General features: G+C 44.2%; 4 protein-coding genes across 4 annotated transcripts; 2 read left to right on the top strand and 2 right to left on the bottom strand.

The window, feature by feature from the left end:
- The first annotated feature begins 814 nt into the window (after positions 1-814).
- Positions 815-3483, top strand: LOC119284504 (probable leucine-rich repeat receptor-like protein kinase At2g28990). The gene is made up of 9 exons (XM_037563621.1): positions 815-998; positions 1070-1610; positions 1744-2207; positions 2374-2509; positions 2677-2748; positions 2851-2919; positions 2997-3068; positions 3147-3218; positions 3316-3483. Exons 1-9 carry the CDS (start codon positions 887-889, stop codon positions 3338-3340), a joined length of 1563 nt encoding a protein of 520 aa, XP_037419518.1. The 5' UTR covers positions 815-886; the 3' UTR covers positions 3341-3483.
- Positions 3484-3612: 129 nt separating this feature from the next.
- LOC119284505 (B3 domain-containing protein Os03g0184500-like) lies at positions 3613-6329 on the bottom strand. Its single transcript, XM_037563622.1, has 6 exons — positions 6098-6329; positions 5855-5968; positions 4705-4733; positions 4422-4605; positions 4114-4320; positions 3613-4012 (listed from the first exon to the last, which is right to left on the bottom strand). Exons 1-6 carry the CDS (start codon positions 6242-6244, stop codon positions 3959-3961), a joined length of 735 nt encoding a protein of 244 aa, XP_037419519.1. The 5' UTR covers positions 6245-6329; the 3' UTR covers positions 3613-3958.
- A 419-nt stretch (positions 6330-6748) lies between these two features.
- On the top strand, positions 6749-7844 carry LOC119288494 (putative dihydroflavonol 4-reductase). The gene is made up of 3 exons (XM_037568105.1): positions 6749-6929; positions 7131-7436; positions 7542-7844. Exons 1-3 carry the CDS (start codon positions 6765-6767, stop codon positions 7680-7682), a joined length of 612 nt encoding a protein of 203 aa, XP_037424002.1. The 5' UTR covers positions 6749-6764; the 3' UTR covers positions 7683-7844.
- Positions 7845-8137: 293 nt separating this feature from the next.
- On the bottom strand, positions 8138-10472 carry LOC119284503 (origin of replication complex subunit 2). The gene is made up of 6 exons (XM_037563620.1): positions 10212-10472; positions 10001-10107; positions 9757-9889; positions 8958-9252; positions 8642-8869; positions 8138-8524 (listed from the first exon to the last, which is right to left on the bottom strand). Exons 1-6 carry the CDS (start codon positions 10395-10397, stop codon positions 8328-8330), a joined length of 1146 nt encoding a protein of 381 aa, XP_037419517.1. The 5' UTR covers positions 10398-10472; the 3' UTR covers positions 8138-8327.
- Positions 10473-18455: the final 7983 nt, after the last annotated feature.

Raw genomic sequence — 18455 nt, 5'->3', positions numbered from 1 at the left:
ATACTACGGCAATAAGTTCTATAACCCAGGCTCCCAACTAACACCATGAGACCGGTAAAATAAAAAAAATATCAAGGACAAACCTCCTCGTCGTCATCATCACCGCCACCGTTCCCTCCTCCCGTGCCGACGACGCCACCCCCGCCGTCCCGCAACCCAGAGGCAGCACTGTCTCTAGCCCGGGAGCTCCCAACCTCCACCTGGTACTTCGCCATGGCCGCGCCATGCGGCCGCGGCGCGCTGCGGCTCGTGCTCATCGCCGTCTCCGCGGCCTTCCTCACCTACACCGCGTTCCTCTCCTCCCGCTCCCTCCTACCCCTCCCCACCGCCTCCTTCCCCGCCGCCACCACCGCCTCCTCCTCCTCCTCCCGTTGCCTCGCCTCTGGCGGCACCGGCAGGCGGAGGCTGTTCCACACCGAGAAGTCTGAAATAAATCTAGAAAATGCGAGCGCCTTACACTGGCCGGGCCAGTAGATGGATCGTGCGTGCTCCACCGACGCGGCGTCGCCGTTTTCGTCGCAAACGCGCCGTCGATGGACCCGATCGCACCCAAGAGGCCAAGACATGAGGCCCCCAAGCACGCTGCATTGACCCCTTCAACCTTGCACTGCTATATTTAAGCGGTGACCCTGCATGCATGCAAGCATGCACGAACCAAGACCAGCCGTACGTCCACTCTCCTCCCTGCGATCGACCTCCGTTCGTGGTCTGGCTGGCTGGCTGGCTGTCTGTCCTCCGGCGACGGCGCGCGCGTGCAGACGAGACGTGCCCATAAACATTTCCCTCCTCCCTTCCGGAGCCCCCTTTCCTGGCCTCTTCTCCTCGGGAGCCTCCCCTTCGCGGGTGCTCCATCCATCCAATCCTATTATGACATTACGAATTTACGATGCCACTCCCCATTGCCTTCCTCCTCCCCCTCTTCTTCCTCCTCGCCGCCACCGCTCCCTCCTCCCGCGCCGCCGACGCCGACGCCGCCCCCGCCGTCCCGCAACCCAGAGGTACCAACGATCCAACCAGCAGCCTTGGATGAATTATCGGCATCGCGTTGGTTGATCCGTCCGTTTGACAGGGTTCTACATAAACTGCGGCGCGGACAAGGAGGTGCAGGTGGGGAGCATCAAGTGGGTCCCGGACGCCGGCTTCATCGCCGTCGGCAACGCCTCCGCCGTCAACAAGCCCGCCATCCTGCCGGTCCTCGCCACGCTGCGCCACTTCCCGGACGCCACCGCGCGCAAGTACTGCTACACCGTCCCCGCCGTCAAGGGCTCGCGCTACCTCGTCCGCACCACCTACTTCTACGGCGGCTTCGACGGCGGCGCCGAGCCCCCCGTGTTCGACCAGATCGTCGACGGCACCCTATGGAGCGCCGTCAACACCGCCGACAGCGCCCGCCGCGGCATGTCCACCTACTTCGAGATGGTGGCGCAGGCGCAGGGCAAGTCCATGAGCGTCTGCCTCGCCCGCCGCCCCGACACCAGGTCCAGCCCCTTCATCTCCGCCCTGGAGCTCGTCGACCTCGAGGACTCCATGTACAACACCACCGACTTCGACAAGTACGTCCTCAGCACCGTCACGCGCAGCGCCATGGGCGCCCAGGGCGAGATCATCAGGTACGCACGCTGCACGTCCGTCGGCGCCGATCGACCGGCACCGGCGCTGCAGCGCATGCATGCATGGCAGTGGCATGGCATCCATCCATGGAGACCCCTAACGCGACGTGCTGCTTGGCATTACCAATTCTAGCTATCCAGATGACCAGTACAACCGGTACTGGGCGCCGTTCACGGACGGCAACCCCACGACGGAGAGCCACTCGCCGATCGCGCCGGCGGACTTCTGGAACCTGCCGCCGGCCAGGGCGCTCAAGGGCGCCATCACCACCAGCCGGGGGAAGAAGCTGACCGTGCAGTGGCCGCCCCTGGAGCTGCCCTTCGCCAGCTACTACGTGGCGCTCTACTTCCAGGACCCGCGCACGGCCAGCCCCTACAGCTGGCGCGTCTTCGACGTCTCCATGAACGGCAAGGACTTCTTCCGGGGGCTCAACGCCTCCGCCGCCGGCGTCATGGTCTACTCCAACACCATTCAGCTGGCCGGGAAGACGGAGATCCTGCTCACGCCCAACGGGACCTGCCCCGTCGGCCCGCTCATCAACGCCGCCGAGATCTACCAGATCGTGCCCGTCGGCGGCAGGACCGCCACCAGCGATGGTATGTGCTACTCAATTTCAGACCCTTCATATCACATGCCGATATGTAGGTACTTTCAGACTGTAAATTGTCATCATCTACACTAGTAATCAGTGTGTTTCACCTTACGTTTGTGAAATTAGTGATTGGGTGATAAAAAGGTTCAGGCTTCTTCTACATTGTGCAGTGGGTGCAATGGAAGATCTCGCGAGGAGCTTGAAGAACCCGCCGCCTGACTGGGCCGGCGACCCCTGCCTGCCGCGGCAGAACTCGTGGACCGGGGTCGGTTGCTCCGACGACTCACCCGTGCGTGTCCTGTCACTGTAAGCATCCAGATTATATGAACTCATCCAGTTGCCAACATGGCTCAAACTGAAATAATTTCGATCAAATTTGGCCACTGGAATTGTGATACAGTATTATGAAACTTAGAGTCAGTGAACTGTTCTGACCATTTCTGCAACAATATGACCTCTGTTCTGTACTACAGGGATCTAAAAAATCGTGGTCTTTCAGGATCGCTTCCCGACAGCATTGGAAATTTGACAGGGATGAATACCATGTAAGCTGTACAATAATAAAACCATTAACCATGTGTGTCAAATAGACAAAATAAGAAAAACACCCCTTCTAACCTTGCCTCTGATCTTTTCACTCCCTGCAGTTCTCTCAGTGGCAACAAACTCTCAGGACCCATACCTGACTTCAGCAGCACGCAGACCTTAACTGCACTGTAAGCCCAATGCATATATTGAATTATTCATCCCAGGATTATTTTCCTGCATGCTAACATTCCACATTTCAAAAAAGGCATCTTGATGGCAATCAGTTCAGCGGAGCGATCAACCCGTCGCTGGGAAACCTCACCAATCTTAAGGAACTGTAAGCGCTCAGTTTCTCCTCCTCAAGTTTCTTTCACCGGCTTTCTTCCCCTGATACATTTGCTCTGCACAATGTCAGGTTCCTGAACAACAACAATCTCTCCGGACTGATACCACCAAGCCTGAAAACCAAGCCTGGACTTGTCATGAGGTATGCCGATTGATGACGAGTAACGAATCGCTCCGCTTAAGTTGTTTACCTTTTTCCTCATGATGATGATATGGTTTGCATGAATAACTTCTGATAGGACTGAGGGAAACAAACTTCAATGAGGCTGGCAAGGAGGAAATATCGTGATGCTAATTTGTGAATCTGATGGTGCACTTATGTATACAAGAGATACAATTTGAAGAAGGGAGAAGAGTGAAAGAGCTTCAGAAAGTGTAGGATGATGATATACTAATGTACCATGTGTATTTATGTGAGCTGAAGATTGATATGATATTTGGCATCCTTTTGAGCCATTGTGTCCTTCTCCTAGTTTAGGAATTAGGACTTTAGGTACATACAATTTTTAGGCCAAAGAATCATTTCCTGGTCTATATAAGGAAAATTGTGTATTATGTTACACTAGAGACTTCATTTAGGAAGAGCAATATGTAGTAGCAGACAGACACACAATTAGCTGATTACTTGCCATCTGATCTCATTATCAGTACTGCTGGACACGGAAACATATTACATAGCTGCGCGGGTAATCCTGATACACAAAAGCCTACACCACGCCCCAAATCCTACTTGCCATCTTGTAAGCCACTGTTGGACATACCAACAAAATGCATAACCGCAGCACAGGCGATCCAGATAGATAAAGCTTAAGCCATACCAGACTCCTAACTAGTACCATCTACCGATAGGTTAGTTCTTAGCAGTGAAGCTGCAAGGTATGCTCACTCCATTTCCTCGTTGTCATCATCACCAACAGCAGCTCGGATGATATGCACCTGAAAAGAAATTCAGTTATTCACATTAGTCAAAAGTAAACACCATCTTGAGTTCACAACTGCGTATCATTCAGATATTAGTGTCCAGTAGGTTTTCAAACCTTGAAGGTTGTAGGCTTGATCAGCTGAAAGACCGTCGAGTCTCCATCCCGAATCACATGATCCAGAGCAAAACCAGCCCAGCCACCACTTAGCCCCTTCTTGTAGGCAAGGTATTTGGACTCGAACTCCTCATCTTTCTCATCCACCAAAGTGATAGTGCAGTCATTCTTTGGCAGGTACGTGTCACAGAAATGGCTTGGGAGACCCTTTTGATCATGCCATACAACAAAGTTAGGACGCAGGAGAATACAAGATCGATGAGCTATGAATTTACTAGGAGGACAAGTCATAGTAGTGCAATACTCACCAACCAGAACCCTCGCACCACATGTGAATGTAGCATCCGCTTCATGAAGGATGGAAATTGAGGGTCAAGTTGTGATTCTAACTCCTCAGCTTTGCTTGCTGCCTCCATCCTAGCTTTCATGGAAATTGGTCCACCTCCACCTCCTGCTAAGTAGATGCTGCCACTTCGCCTTCTAGGAGACCACCTGCAGAAGAAATGGATAGATACGATGAAGTTATTTCACACGATGGAAGAGGTTACAGGTCTTGAGCTCCTATGATAATGATAGCACATATTCACAAACCTTCCCACTCTCTCACTATCTTCTCCCACCTGTCAATTGAAAACAAACCTTACTTGTCAGAGAAGCAAATATGGAATTCAGTTGATTACAGTAGGGACAATACTACAATGGCTCAATGCCTGTATAGTTCTCTTAAGGATACGAGATTTTCCAGAAAAGAATACAAGCTGCCTCTGAACAGAAGCAGTTGGCAGGAAATTTTAGAATCAGAATTTAGAATAACATACACTTGTTTTTATTCTTACTGCTTCATAATAAATTGACAGGGACAGTTCAACAGATAAAAAAAGTGAAGTAAAATCATCTCCGGTTCTGCAACAGGCTGCACTTGCAATCACAGTATGAGCAGCACTAGGCAGTACAAACAGCGAGTAAAAAGCAAATTAGTTGCTATCTCACAGCAAAAGGTGGCTATATCAGTTGCGATCTCACAGCAAAAGGCAAATTAGCTATGCAAGGGACAACATAGAAAATGTATTTAAAGATCACAATACAATGGCTCAATGCCTGAGGCCTTTTGTTTTAGGATAGGACATTTTTAAGCCTTTTGTTCAGATGCCTCTGAACAGAAGCAGAGCAGTTCTAGAGCACCTATGCTAATGCTGCCCCTGTACTTGATTTAACTCTTACTAGTTCATACTTTTAGGAGTAGTAAATTTACATAATCTGGGTCACTTCAACAGACAACAACGTGGAGCAAATATCATCTTCAGTTGAGCAACAGGCTGTACTACTTACAGTATGAGCAGCACTAGACAGTAAAAACAGTGAGGAAAAGTCAAACTAGTTCGTAACGAATTGACATGATCTGGGACAAGACAAGTCATCAACAGATAAAAATGTGAAGTAAACATCATCTTGCAGTTCAACAGTGTATTTGCAGTTACAGTATGAGCAGCAATAGGCAGTAAAAAAAAAACGGCGAGCAAGAGGCAAAATGAGTTGCCATCTCACACCAAAAGATGGACAAAATCAGTTGCCATCTCGCAGGAAAAGGCAAATTAGCTACGCAAGGGACGAAATAGAAACCGTGTGCACGCAAAAATCACAAGAAACAGGTGCATTTATCCATTATAAGCATTTCCCCCGAAAGCTTGGTACAGATCAGGCAAGGGGGCAGGAAGAGATGGACGGGTGGATGGATGGATACCTCCGCGCAGGCGTCGGCGTACTTGACCTCGGGGAGGTGGGCGAGCCGGCGGGACCTCCTCGGCGGCGACGGGACGGGGGTCGCGGCTTCGATGACCCTGCGCCTCTTGTGCTTCTGCTCAGGCGCGAAAACAAGAAAGGGAAATGCACGATTAATGGCGACGAAACGACCGATTCAGCAAAGGGAACGGCCGCGGAAAGAGAAGGCGGCGAGGAGGGAGGGATGAGGGAGAGGGGTGGTGACCATGGGGGAGGGGGTCTTGGGTGCGTAGGTGGCGACGGCGGCGGAGAGGTGGCGCAGGTTGAGCGCCTCCATCTTGCGCTTGTTCTCCTCCACCGTCCTCTCCCGCTCCGCCTCGTACGCCGACATCCCCTTCTTCTCGATCGCCATCGCCGCCGCGCACCTCGATCCCGGAGCAGCCGCAGGTGGTGGTGGGATTGGGTTTCTTGGAGGCGGGGGCGGGGGAATGTTGGGGTTTAAGCCGGGGATTTCGGGGAGTGGTGGAAATCGACCGTTGGAGGCTTCCGGAAGAACGTGTGGGCCGGGCCTGCATGGGCTGGCCCAAACGTCTCCTTGTGTGGGCCGTCTCGTGGTGGTGAGTTCGTTGTGGTTGGTAGTCCTGTTCTGGGCGGATGCATTATCAATGCTGTTTGTTAGCTAGCACGTTGGTTTACAAGAGCATACAGATATTTACTTGACTGCATCACATTGCAAGGGTAGATAGATATTCTACAATGTTCAAACCTTGAAACCTAACTGCTTTGGTCGCTGTTGCTATTTCCAAGAACAATTCTGCTAGTCAGACTGCTACTCTGCTATTAAAATTGGGGTACTGAGTTATCTACATTTACACAGAGATTTTGCGCAAACGCTGCAAGCTGTAAAACAGTTAAATTGTTCTAAATTGCAGATGCACAAAGGAAAAACATTTTGCACGGAGTATGAGAAATCAAAGGTTCTTGCAGATAGAATCGCATTGCAGGCAGCAGCAGAGGGGGTGCCAATAACCATTGTCTATCCAGGAGTCATCTATGGTCCTGGAAAACTTACAACTGGAAACCTTGTTTCCCGCATTGTATGACGACCTTCTTGCCCATGAATAAGTCATATATACTCCCTCTGTCTCAAAATATAAGACTTCGTTTGGCCTAAATCATGTCTTATATTTTGAGACAGAGGGAGTAGTTATTTATCACACATTTGTGTATGATTCATAAAATACAGCGTCTTGACAAATTGTCAGGACCAGAAACTGAACCTCGGTGATTTTTTGCAGTTAATTGAAAGGTTCAATGGCCGTCTACCTGGCTACATTGGAGATGGGTATGATAGAGAATCATTTTGCCATGTCGACGATGTTGTTAGTGGGCACATTGCAGCTATGGAGAAGGGCAGAGTGGGAGAAAGATATCTGCTCACCGGCGAAAACTTGTCATTCATGCATATTTTCAATATGGCTGCTAATATCACAAACACAAAGGCCCCGTACTTCCACGTACCACTCTGGCTGATTGAAATATATGGCTGGATTTCAGTTTTCATTGCTCGAATCACTGGAAAGCTCCCTCTTATCAGTTACCCCGTATGTCCCAGCATTTTTTAAAAAAAATTCTAAGCATTTAACTTTATTGTTTGCATATAGTCCATCCTTGTGGGTTTAATAGTGTCTCCATACTGTGGATTGCAGACGGTTCGTGTTATTAGACATCAATGGGCGTATTCATGTGACAAAGCAAAGAGGGAACTGGGCTACAATCCAAGAAACTTGACTGAAGGTCTAGCTGAGATGCTTTTATGGCTGAAGAACGAGAAACTGATCAAATTTTAGTGTACTTTGCTATTGCTTCCGTTACATTTCACACTTCATGTAGACCGTGATGTTCTATGTACTAGAATCATCAACATGTATATACTGCAGTATGCCACTGTCTTGTTGTATCAAGTTGAGATGTAATAATGTAATACTGAGTCCGTATTCAGATAAAGGAAGAAACGGTATTATTTTTCAGATACTGGTTGATTCTATGCATGCTGCAATTGCATGAATAGTTGCTTTTGGAGTATCGAAAGAAAGACAACTTCAAAAGTTGAGAACAAATGCACCCAAAAGTATGAAAATTTTGTGTAGGCCGAATACTTGGGAGTTGATAGATATGCGCAGATCTTTTGGAGCAATCCATGCTTTGATCAAGATATCAAACATGGCCTTCTGAATACAGTTCCGTATTGAAAATTACGCAATGCCATATTGAAACTCAACAAAAATGCTGAGACAAAGAAAGATAATGACATGAGTAACATGCAACATTCAGCCATTTCATAAATCATAAGTGATGGATAATCTATGTAGAACAGTATGGAATACTCAACTGAGTTAATTTCATGGTAACACTACATGTAGCAGATTAATCCTCTCCTTTGGAAGAGTTTTGCTGAATCAAATAATCAACCGAAAGGTAAAAAATTCAGAATATCAGGCCAATTCTTGCAGCAATTTCCCCAGCGCATCAGGAACAAGGGGGATGTGGAGGCAATCTTGGCCATCAGAGTGCTTTTTGATCTTTATAAGATCATGATCTTTAAACTCTGTCAGGTGGGAGTTCAATGTCACTTGACTGCTCACCAGGAAACGCTCACGGCATTTGGTATACAAGCTGCTGACAGGCATACCTGACAAACATTGCAAATGTGATTTAGTGTACAAAATATGGAAAGTCTTGCAGGGAAAATAAGTTCAATAAAACAGGCTGCCCTGTGCTTCTCAAGAAAAAACACCACATTACTTACCTTCCTCTTTTTCATTTGCTAACTGATATTCAGCAAGAACTCTAAAGACACTTTGTGCATTTGGTGTCAGACTCTGAAGAACAACGAGGGCAGTTTTTGTGGTTTGTGCATGACCGCCACTGGCAAGTATCAATGGGTAGAACACACATTCAACTTTGTAGGGTGCAAATGTTGGGACATGGTACCAGCTCCACTTGAACTGTGTGTGCACCATCTTCTTGTCCCACACTACAGTAAGTCAGTAATTGCCAGTTTAGGATACCTTAAACAATGAAGGCGTTAGAAAAGAAGGAAGCTAAATGTGGCAGGAACTTACATAAAGGTGCGTTGACATGATCCACTGATGCAACAACGTGGATTTGTGGACAGCAAGAAACTTGTGCTAGACACTGCTGTGATTCAGCATCACGCAATGCAGGTCCATCTATATTGTGAATGAGAAGGCACACGCCATCAACCCCATCTTCTGATGTCTGGTTGTTCAAAAACGAGATAATATCATCCATTGATTGGGATGCAAAATTTTGTGATGGTTGGGACCTTGTTCCTGAGTGACGTTTTCGCTTAAGTTTTGTCTGCTCCCAAAACATTTCAGCTATTGTTGCCAATACCTGAAAAAGAAGAGATTAAGAGAGGCAGAATTGGTACTTCAAAGTGCGTTTATGTTACAAATCTAGCAATCAAATGCGGCTGCATTTCCTTTACCCAAGGCATCAAATCTGGCAATCTGGATGTGCAAACCAAGATCGCACGGAAACTTCCTCTAGGTGTTCCATACAATACAACTATAAGACCAATTTTTTCATAGCAATTGAAGTGGTAGTTGGTAGATTTTAATATGCAAAAGTTTACCCCTGTTTCATGTGGTTGTTTCATCTACTTTTCATTCCCAAACCTGTTAGCTAACAGAGGTTAAAGCCAATTGATCTCTGTGAGCGTTGGTTGATAGAAACCAAGCCAATTCAGCCATTTTTGGTTTTTTTGTCCACGAAGACTGAAAGTTCAAGACAGCTACACATGATACATGTGCAACAGTTTTGAAAGCATTTAAAAGAGAGTACAGAGGCAAGCAATTATACAGGCAAGAGATCAGTATATTAGGCAGAAGGCCATACTTGCTTCAAGTTGATGGACGGAAGATAACCATTGACCACAATGACAGTGAAATCGGTCAAGGTCGTGGAGGCAAAATCCTCCAGCAACAGCTTCTTAGACCCAAATCCATACATCAACAGGCCAAAACCGCACCTACAGCAGAACAGCGCGACCATTCATTTCGATCGACATTATCAGTAATCCAAGCAGAAATGAAATTTGTGCGGTGCCGTGGCGCTTATTAGAGTCGGAAGAAGGCGATACCTCAGCTCGAAAAGCCAGTTGCGGTACTGGTCCTTGTAGCTCCTCGTGAGGGCCTCCACCTCCTTCTCGTGCTTCGGGGGGATCTCGGCGAGGGACGCCCGCAGCACCTGCCCAGATCCCAAATTAATCAGCAAATCGTAGCAAGATAAATAAGGGCGCGAGAAGCGAAGAGGTGGGTCGGAGGATTCCGAGGAGAGGTGGATTGGTAGACCTGCTCGTCGACGAGGTTGAGGTCGGAGAGCTTGCCGACGGCTGCGGCGGCGCGGGCGCGCTTCTTGGCCGAGGAGGTCTCCTTCTCCTTGGCGAGGAAATAGCTCCTGGAGAAGCCCGCCTCCGCCTCCTCCTCCTCGTCCTCCGAGCCGGAGCTCGCCGCCGCGTGACCGCCTCTTGGGGCCATAGGAACTCGCTTCCTCTTCCCCCGCCGCCGCCGCCGCAAGGATGGAGGACGGGGAAGGGGCACACGGGCGGTTAATGCTCGGTGTCAATTGCCTTTCCCGCGCTTCGTTGCCTCTTCTAGCGGGAAATGGGGCTCGGCTTTGTGGGCCGGGCTGCGCGAGGCGGTTTTGTTCGGCCTTGGTTTGTACCGGTTTTAGAAGCTTCAGCGTGGATTTTTATCGATTTTTTTATATTGGGTTTTCATTTTTTTACTTTTAAATATTTTTTACTTTCAATACATGTCTACTTTTTCCAATACACATTTTACATTTTTCATATTCAAGTACATTCTTTTAATATATGTTAAAAGAATTCAAATAAATGTTGAACATTTCTTTGAATGGTGTGAAATATTTGTTTGAAATTCTGCGGACATTTTTTTACATTGTAGTATTAACATTTTCGTAAAATGTCATGAACATATTTTTGAAACAAGTGAACATTTTTTTCAATGTCATGATTTTTTTGAATGATACAGGCTTTCAAAAGATGTGTGAACATTGTATTAACATTTCCTTAAAATGTCACTGACGCCCTTCCCCAGATTTGTTGGCGTGGTGCTAGCAGAGTGGAACCCCTTGACTTTGGGCGATTGACGGCTGGGGCTTGGATGCTAAAGACGGGCTGGAGGTCAGACCGGCAGCCGGGTGGCGGATCTTCTTGCGCCTCTCCTGCCCGATGTCTTCTGACGGGTCTGGTGGCTCGATCTGGGAACCCGTGGCTAAGATTTTGAGTTCTTGATCTTCATTGCTATATTTTGTTGATTATATGAATTTCCAAATATTTACTTAAAGAAGTTTAAAATTGAACTACAGGTGTGTTGAATTATGGTCCTAAAAATTGACATAAATCGTTTTAAGGTACTCAACTAGAATTGTATAGAATATCCACACACACAAAAATCAAAGAGTTAACCCCTTGTTACGAATACTCATGCATGCAATTTTGACATTGTTTAAAAATTAAAGAAAATGAAGAAAAAATCCAAAATTACGATCCATTCGCATGTACTCATTTTTTGTGTAGTGCTTGCGAGGAAAAATGATAAACTAGGAACACTGTGATTTAAAAAAAATGTTCGCAAAATGGTCATAGCTTTCAAGCCAAATGACAAAATTCATGGCCATATCCACGGCATAGTTTATGATAAGGTGATGATATTTAGCGCACGCGCGCGCACACACACACATGTGGCTTGGCATGCCAAATAAGAACGGGAGAGAGTCTCTAACTTTTTATGGGAAGACGTTGATTTTCCGTTTGCGAAATGCCAGAGATATTTTTTAGTCAAGTACCACACATAAGATTGAAATTTTGATCTTGCTATTTTCACATAAAGTAGACCGTATTGGCGGCATACCGCCAAAAGATTTCGAGTCTTTGCTATATTCCAATGATTATATGAATTTTTGGACATTTACTAAAAGTAATTCAAAATTGAACTGCGAGTGTGTTATATTTTGGTACTAAAAATTTGCAAAAAACAGTTTAAGATGCTCAAGTAGGATTGTATATAGTATCCAAAAAAAGTTAAAAACTTCATACCTTACTATGAATGGTCAGCCTACAATTTTGATCTCATTTAAAAAAGTAAAGAAAATTGCACCCCTTTCACATGGAGTCCTTCTATATGTATTAGTTGCCAAGAAAATAATAAACTAGGAACACGATGATTTCTTAAAAAGGTGTTCACAAATTGAACTAACATGTAGGAAGATTCATGACTTTCAAGCCAAATAACCAAGCTCATGGCCATATCCATGACATAGTTCATGATAAGGTGACCATATTTGGCACATACACACATGTGGGTTGGCATGCCAAACAAGAATAACAAAAGGAGTTTTCAACTTTTTATGGGAAAACATTGTTTTTTCTTTTTTTCAAGTGCCAAAAATGGGGAGGGGGCTAGGAATCAAGCACCACAAATAAGATTGAAATTTGGCTTCTGCTATTTTCCACACGGATTAGATCATATTGGAGGCCTATTGTTGAAAGATTTTGTGTTTTCGAGATTCTTTGCTATCCTCCATTTATTGTATATTCTGGACATTTACAGAAAGTGTTACAAAATTGAATTACAAGTGTGTTACAATTTGATCCTAAAATCAGCAAAAAAAATTTTAAGGTACTTCAGTAGAATTGTATGTAAATGACCAAAGTGCACCATAAATAAATTCAAATGAATTTGAAATGATGATCGAACAGGCCTCAGAATGATTAATTAAAGTGCTGAAACCGTAATTTTCCTTCATTGTATCCAAAGTACCTTTCTAAACCCTAGAGATATTGGCTAGAGCTCATCCTATATACCTAAGAGATGTTGGGGAACACAGTAATTTCAAAAAAATTCCTACGCACACGCAAGATCTATCATGGTGATGCATAGCAACAAGAGGGGAAGAGTGTTGTCCATGTACCCTCGTAGACCGTAAGCGGAAGCGTTATGACAACGCGGTTGATGTAGTCGTACGTCTTGACGATCCGACCGATCTTATTACCGAAAGTACGGCACCTCCGCGATCTGCACACGTTCGGCTCGGTGACGTCTCACGACCTCTCGATCCAGCTGAGTGTCGAGGGAGAGCTTCGTTAGCACGACGGCGTGATGACAGTGATAACGAAGTTACTAATAACCCATAAGTATAGGGGATCGATTGTAGCCTCTTTCGATAAGTAAGAGTGTCGAACCCAACGAGGAGCTAAAGGTAGAACAAATATTCCCTCAAATTCTATCGACCACCGATACAACTCTACGCACGCTTAACGTTTGCTTTATCTAGAACAAGTATGAAACTAAAAGTACTTTGTAGGTGTAACGGGTTAGGTTTGCAAAAAATAAAGAGCACGTAAATAAAAAGTAGGGGTTGTTTAGGTAAAGAAGCAATAAAGTTAGTATAGCGAGTGTGGAAAAGTGGTGGTAGGAGTTGCGAAATTGTCCCTAAGCAATTGACTACTTTACTAGACCGATAGCAAGTTTTATGTGGGAGAGACCACTGCTAGCATGTCATCCCTGACTTGGAATTCTATGCACTTATGATTGAAACTATTAGCAAGCATCCGTAACTACTAATGTTCATTAAGGTAAAACCCAACCATAGCATTAAGATATATTGGTCCCCCTTCAATCCCGTATGCATCAATTCCTATACTAGGTTGAAGCTTTTGTCACTTTTGCCCTCCAATACATAGTCCTATCAACATACGACTAACCCTATGGTGTGATCCACACGCGCGTTCATCAACCACCGATAGGACAACGAAAATCTACTCAGACATCATAGGATGGCAACACATCATTGGATAATAATATGAAGCATAAAGCACCATGTTCAAGTAGAGGGTACAACGGGTTGCGGGAGAGTGGACCAATGTAGATAGAGGGGGGGTGATGGAGATGTTGGTGAAGATGGCGAAGGTGTTGGTGTAGATTGCGGTGATGATGATGGCCCCCGGCGGCGTTCCGGCACCACCGGAAGCGAGGGGGAAGAGCCCCCCTCCTTCTTCTTCTTCCTTGACCTTCTCCCTAGATCGGAGAAGAGTTTCCCCTCTGGTCCATGGCCTCCATGGCATGGGAGGGGCGAGAGCCCCTTCGAGATTGGATCTGTCTCTCTGTCTCTCTCTGTTTCTGCGTTCTGGGATTCTGCCCTTTCACCATTTCTTATATATCCGGATATCCGTAACTCTGATTGGATTGAAACCTTCGCCCCTGCCTTGTGGCCTCCTCGGGCACCTTCTCGCGTTGATTCTTTTCCCATATTTCACAAATATTCCGAAAATATTCTCCGTCCGTTTTTATTCCGTTTGGACTCCGTTTGATATGGATATTCTGCGAAACAAAAACATGCAACAAACAGGAATTGGCACTGGGCACTGGATCAATATGTTAGTCCCCAAAAATAGTATAAAAAGTTGCCAAAAGTAAATAAAAGTTTTAGAATATTGGCATGGAACAATAAAAAATTATAGATACGATGGAGACGTATCAGCATCCCCAAGCTTAATTCCTTCTCGTCCTCGAGTAGGTAAATGATAAAAAAGATAATTTTTGATGTGGAATGCTACCTAGCATAATCTTGATCATGCATCTAATCATGGCATAATATTAATACATGAGTGATTCAAAGCAATAGTCTATCATTTGACATCAAGACAATAATACTTCAAGCATACTAACCAAGCAATTATGTCTTATCAAAATAACATAGTCAAAGAAAGCTCATCCCTACAAAATCATATAGTCTGGCTATGCTCCATCTTCACCACACAAAGCATTCAAATCATGCACAACCCCGATGACAAGCCGAGCAATTGGTTCATACTTTTAACGTGCTTCAGCTTTTTCAACCCTCACACAATACATGAGCGCAAGCCATGGACATAGCACTATAGGTGAAATAGAATATGATGATGGAGGTTGTGTGGAGAAGACAAAAAGGAAGAAAGTCTCACATCAACGCAGCTAATCAACGGGCTATGGAGATGCCCATCAATTGATGTCAATGTGAGGAGTAGGGATTGCCATGCAATGGATGCACTAAGAGCTATAAGTGTATGAAAGCTCAAACTGAAAACTAAGTGGGTGTGCATCCAACTTGCTTGCTCATGAAGACCTTGGGCGTTTGAGGAAGCCCATCATCGAAATATACAAGCCAAGTTCTATAATGAAAATTCCTACTAGTATATAAAAGTGATAACTCAAGAGACTCTCTATATGAAGAACATGGTGCTACTTTGAAGCACAAGTGTGGTAAAAGGATAGTAACATTGCCCCCTCTTTTTTTCTTTTTTTTGCGGGCTTCTTTGGCCCCCTTTTTTTATTTAGGCTTCATTGGCCTCTCTCTTTTTCATGAGGCAATGCTCTAATAATGATGATCATCATACTTTTATTTACTTACAACTCAATATTAGAACTCGATACTAGAACAGAGATATGACTCTATATGAATGCCTCCGGCGGTGTACCGGGATGTGCAATGATCTAGCATAGCAATGACATCAAAAAACGGACAAGCCATGAAAACATCATGCTAGCTATCTTACGATCATGCAAAGCAATATGACAATAAATGCAAGTCATGTATATGATGATGATGGAAGTTGCATGGCAATATATCTCGGAATGGCTATGGAAATGCCATGATAGGTAGGTATGGTGGCTGTTTTGAGGAAGATATAATGAGGCTTATGTGTGATAGAGCGTATCGTATTACGGGGTTTGGATGTACCGGTGAAGTTTGCACCAACTCTCGAGGTGAGAAAGGGCAATGCACGGTACCGAAGAGGCTAGCAATGATGGAAGGATGAGAGTGCGTATAATCCATGGACTCACATTAGTCATAAAGAACTCATATACTTATTGCAAAAGTTTATTAGCCCTCGAAGCAAAGTACTACTACGCATGCCCCTAGGGGGATAGATTGGTAGGAAAAGACCATCGCTCGTCCCCGACCACCACTCATAAGGAAGACAATCAATAAATACCTCATGCTCCAACTTCATTACATAACGCTTCACCATACGTGCATGCTACGGGACTTACAAACCTCAACACAAGTATTTCTCAATTTCACAATTACTCAACTAGCACGACTCTAATATCACCACCTTTATATCGCAAAACTATTGCAAGGAATCAAACATATCATATTCAGTGGTCTACAAGTTTTATGTAGGATTTTATGACTAACCATGTGAATGACCAATTCCTCTCAACTCTCTAAATAGATATGAGTGAAGCAAGAGAGTTTAATTCTTTCTACAAAAGGTATGCCCATGATCTAACAAATATAAGTGAAGCAAAAGAGCATTCTACAAATGGCGGTTTTCTATGTGAAGAGAAACAGGCAATCCAAACTTCAACTGATATAAGCGAAGCACATGAAGCGTTTATAAAGCCATACTCAAAAGATATAAGTGAAGTGCAAAGAGCATTCTATAAATCAACCATGGACTATCTCATACCAGCATGGTGCATAAAATAAAAGTAAAAACTAAATGCAAAAGACGCTCCAAGATTGCACATATCACATGAACGAAACAAATCCAAAAACATACCAATACTTGTTGAAAAAAGATGGGATACCTTCTGGGGCATCCCCAAGATTAGACGCTTGAGTCTCCTTGAATATTTACTTGGGGTGCCTTGGGCATCCCCAATCTTGAGCTCTTGCCTCTCCTTCTTATCCTCACATCGAGACCTCCTTGATCTTCCAACACTTCATCCACACAAAACTCAACAGAAAGCTCGGTAAGATCCGTTAGTATAATAAAGCAAATCACTACTTTAAGTACTGTTGCAAACCAATTCATATTTTGTTTTTGCATTATAGCTACTGTAATATAAATTTTCCATGGATTAATCCACTGATATAAATCGATAGTTTCATCAAAACAAGAAAACTATGCATCAAAAACAGAATCTGTCTAAAACAGAACAGTCTGTAATAATATGAACATTAACCATACCTCTGGTACTCCAAAATTTCTACCGAAATTAGGAAAAATAAACAACTTGTATAGAAAGACAGTGCAAAAAATATCAGAACTGTTTGACGTTCCAGTAAAAAATGTAAAATCACGCACTACAGCCAAAGTTTCTATCCTGCACCGCACAAACAAACAAGCAATGTAAACATCCTAAAGGCAAACATAGGCACATTATTTTTACTCTAAACTTTATAAAAGCACACAACGGAAATAAATGACTCTCTAAAACTTCCGGATTGTCTCCCTAGCAGCGCTTTCTTTAAAGCCATTAAGCTAAGCATATAGTGCTCAAGTAATGGATCCACCCGGATCCCAAGGTATATCAAATCCAATTTTAATTAATAATGATTTGTAATTTAGTACTGAGCACAAGTAACATATATCATGTAACAACTATGTCTAACTCTCTTCCTATGCATCGGCATGTCATAAAAGAATAATTCATGCACACAAAGTAAAGGCCAATGTATAATATAAACAGTTTCTTGCAATTTTATCATGTTGGAAACATAAAGAGGAGGAGATGTAGTTCCTCTCTCATAATAATTGCAAGTAGGAGCAGCAAGCACATGCATATTATATCTATCAAAATCATCATGTGTAATAGTAAAACACAACCCATCAATATAATCCTTAATGAGGGCAAACTTCTCCGATATAGTGTAGTCGGGAGAATTCAAAAAGATAATAGGACTATCATGCGTGGGTGCAATAGAAACAATTTCATGTTTAACATAAGGAACTATATCAAGTTCATCTCCACAAGCATAATTCATATTGGCATCTTGACCACAAGCATAGTAAGCATCATCAAAAAGGGATATTTCAAGAGAATCAACGGGATCATAACAGTCATCATAGCATTCATCCTTCGATAAGCACGAAGGGAAATTAAACAATGTATGAGTTGAAGAGTTACTCTCATTAGAAGGTGGGCACGGGTGATCAATCCACTCTTCCTCCTTTTGTTCTTCGCTCTCCTCCTCATCTTTTTTCATCCAATGAGCTCACAGTTTTGTCAATTTCTTTTTCCATAGACTCCTGCAAAATATTAGTCTCTTCTTGGACAGCGGAGACTCTCTCAATAAAATCATCAATATCGGAATTGAATTCATAATTCTCATAGCAATATTTAAGGATAGCTAAATTTTCAGGTCTATAAACTGAATCATCAAAATTTTCACTCTTTAAACAAAGATTCAATTTCATAAGCACCCATAAAAGCAACAAATTCTTCTATTTGTTCCACATCATAGTAATCATATATACCATTAGCATAATAAGCAAGGTTTTATCATCATTAAATTTGCATGAAAAGGGAAGGTGTGGAGCCTTCATCCTAGAGCAACAAGTATAGTCATATCTCAAGCATAGTTCCCGAGCATACCAATGCAACATATGAATTTGATCCCATAATAGTTTCCCTTTTTGAGTCAAGCGATAATCCCTAAAGTATTCACTTTGATCCAACGTGTCTCCCATTACATAATTGAATGGGGTTTTCTCGGGATTATCAAAGTAGTACATAATA

This window comes from Triticum dicoccoides, chromosome 4A (genome assembly GCF_002162155.2).
Source record: "Triticum dicoccoides isolate Atlit2015 ecotype Zavitan chromosome 4A, WEW_v2.0, whole genome shotgun sequence".
Lineage (NCBI taxonomy): Eukaryota > Viridiplantae > Streptophyta > Magnoliopsida > Poales > Poaceae > Triticum > Triticum dicoccoides.
Note: the sequence above shows the minus strand (reverse complement) of the source record. Positions and strands in the feature narration are given on the sequence as shown.

Bases quoted from the DNA above. Each gene is read 5' to 3' on its own strand.
- LOC119284504 (XM_037563621.1), top strand. From the start codon at position 887: ATGCCACTCCCCATTGCCTTCCTCCTCCCCCTCTTCTTCCTCCTCGCC. The intron at 999-1,069 runs GTACCAACGATC...TCCGTTTGACAG, and splicing joins CGCCGTCCCGCAACCCAGAG to GGTTCTACATAAACTGCGGC. The intron at 2,749-2,850 runs GTAAGCTGTACA...CACTCCCTGCAG, and splicing joins TTGACAGGGATGAATACCAT to TTCTCTCAGTGGCAACAAAC.
- LOC119284505 (XM_037563622.1), bottom strand. From the start codon at position 6,244: ATGGCGATCGAGAAGAAGGGGATGTCGGCGTACGAGGCGGAGCGGGAG. The intron at 5,969-6,097 runs GTCACCACCCCT...GCGCCTGAGCAG, and splicing joins CCAAGACCCCCTCCCCCATG to AAGCACAAGAGGCGCAGGGT. The intron at 4,734-5,854 runs GTATCCATCCAT...TTCAATTGACAG, and splicing joins ACGCCGACGCCTGCGCGGAG to GTGGGAGAAGATAGTGAGAG.
- LOC119288494 (XM_037568105.1), top strand. From the start codon at position 6,765: ATGCACAAAGGAAAAACATTTTGCACGGAGTATGAGAAATCAAAGGTT. The intron at 6,930-7,130 runs GTATGACGACCT...GATTTTTTGCAG, and splicing joins GAAACCTTGTTTCCCGCATT to TTAATTGAAAGGTTCAATGG. The intron at 7,437-7,541 runs GTATGTCCCAGC...TGTGGATTGCAG, and splicing joins TCCCTCTTATCAGTTACCCC to ACGGTTCGTGTTATTAGACA.
- LOC119284503 (XM_037563620.1), bottom strand. From the start codon at position 10,397: ATGGCCCCAAGAGGCGGTCACGCGGCGGCGAGCTCCGGCTCGGAGGAC. The intron at 9,890-10,000 runs GTATCGCCTTCT...GTTCTGCTGTAG, and splicing joins AACTGGCTTTTCGAGCTGAG to GTGCGGTTTTGGCCTGTTGA. The intron at 9,253-9,756 runs GTATGGCCTTCT...CTTCTTTTTCAG, and splicing joins CGTCCATCAACTTGAAGCAA to GTATTGGCAACAATAGCTGA.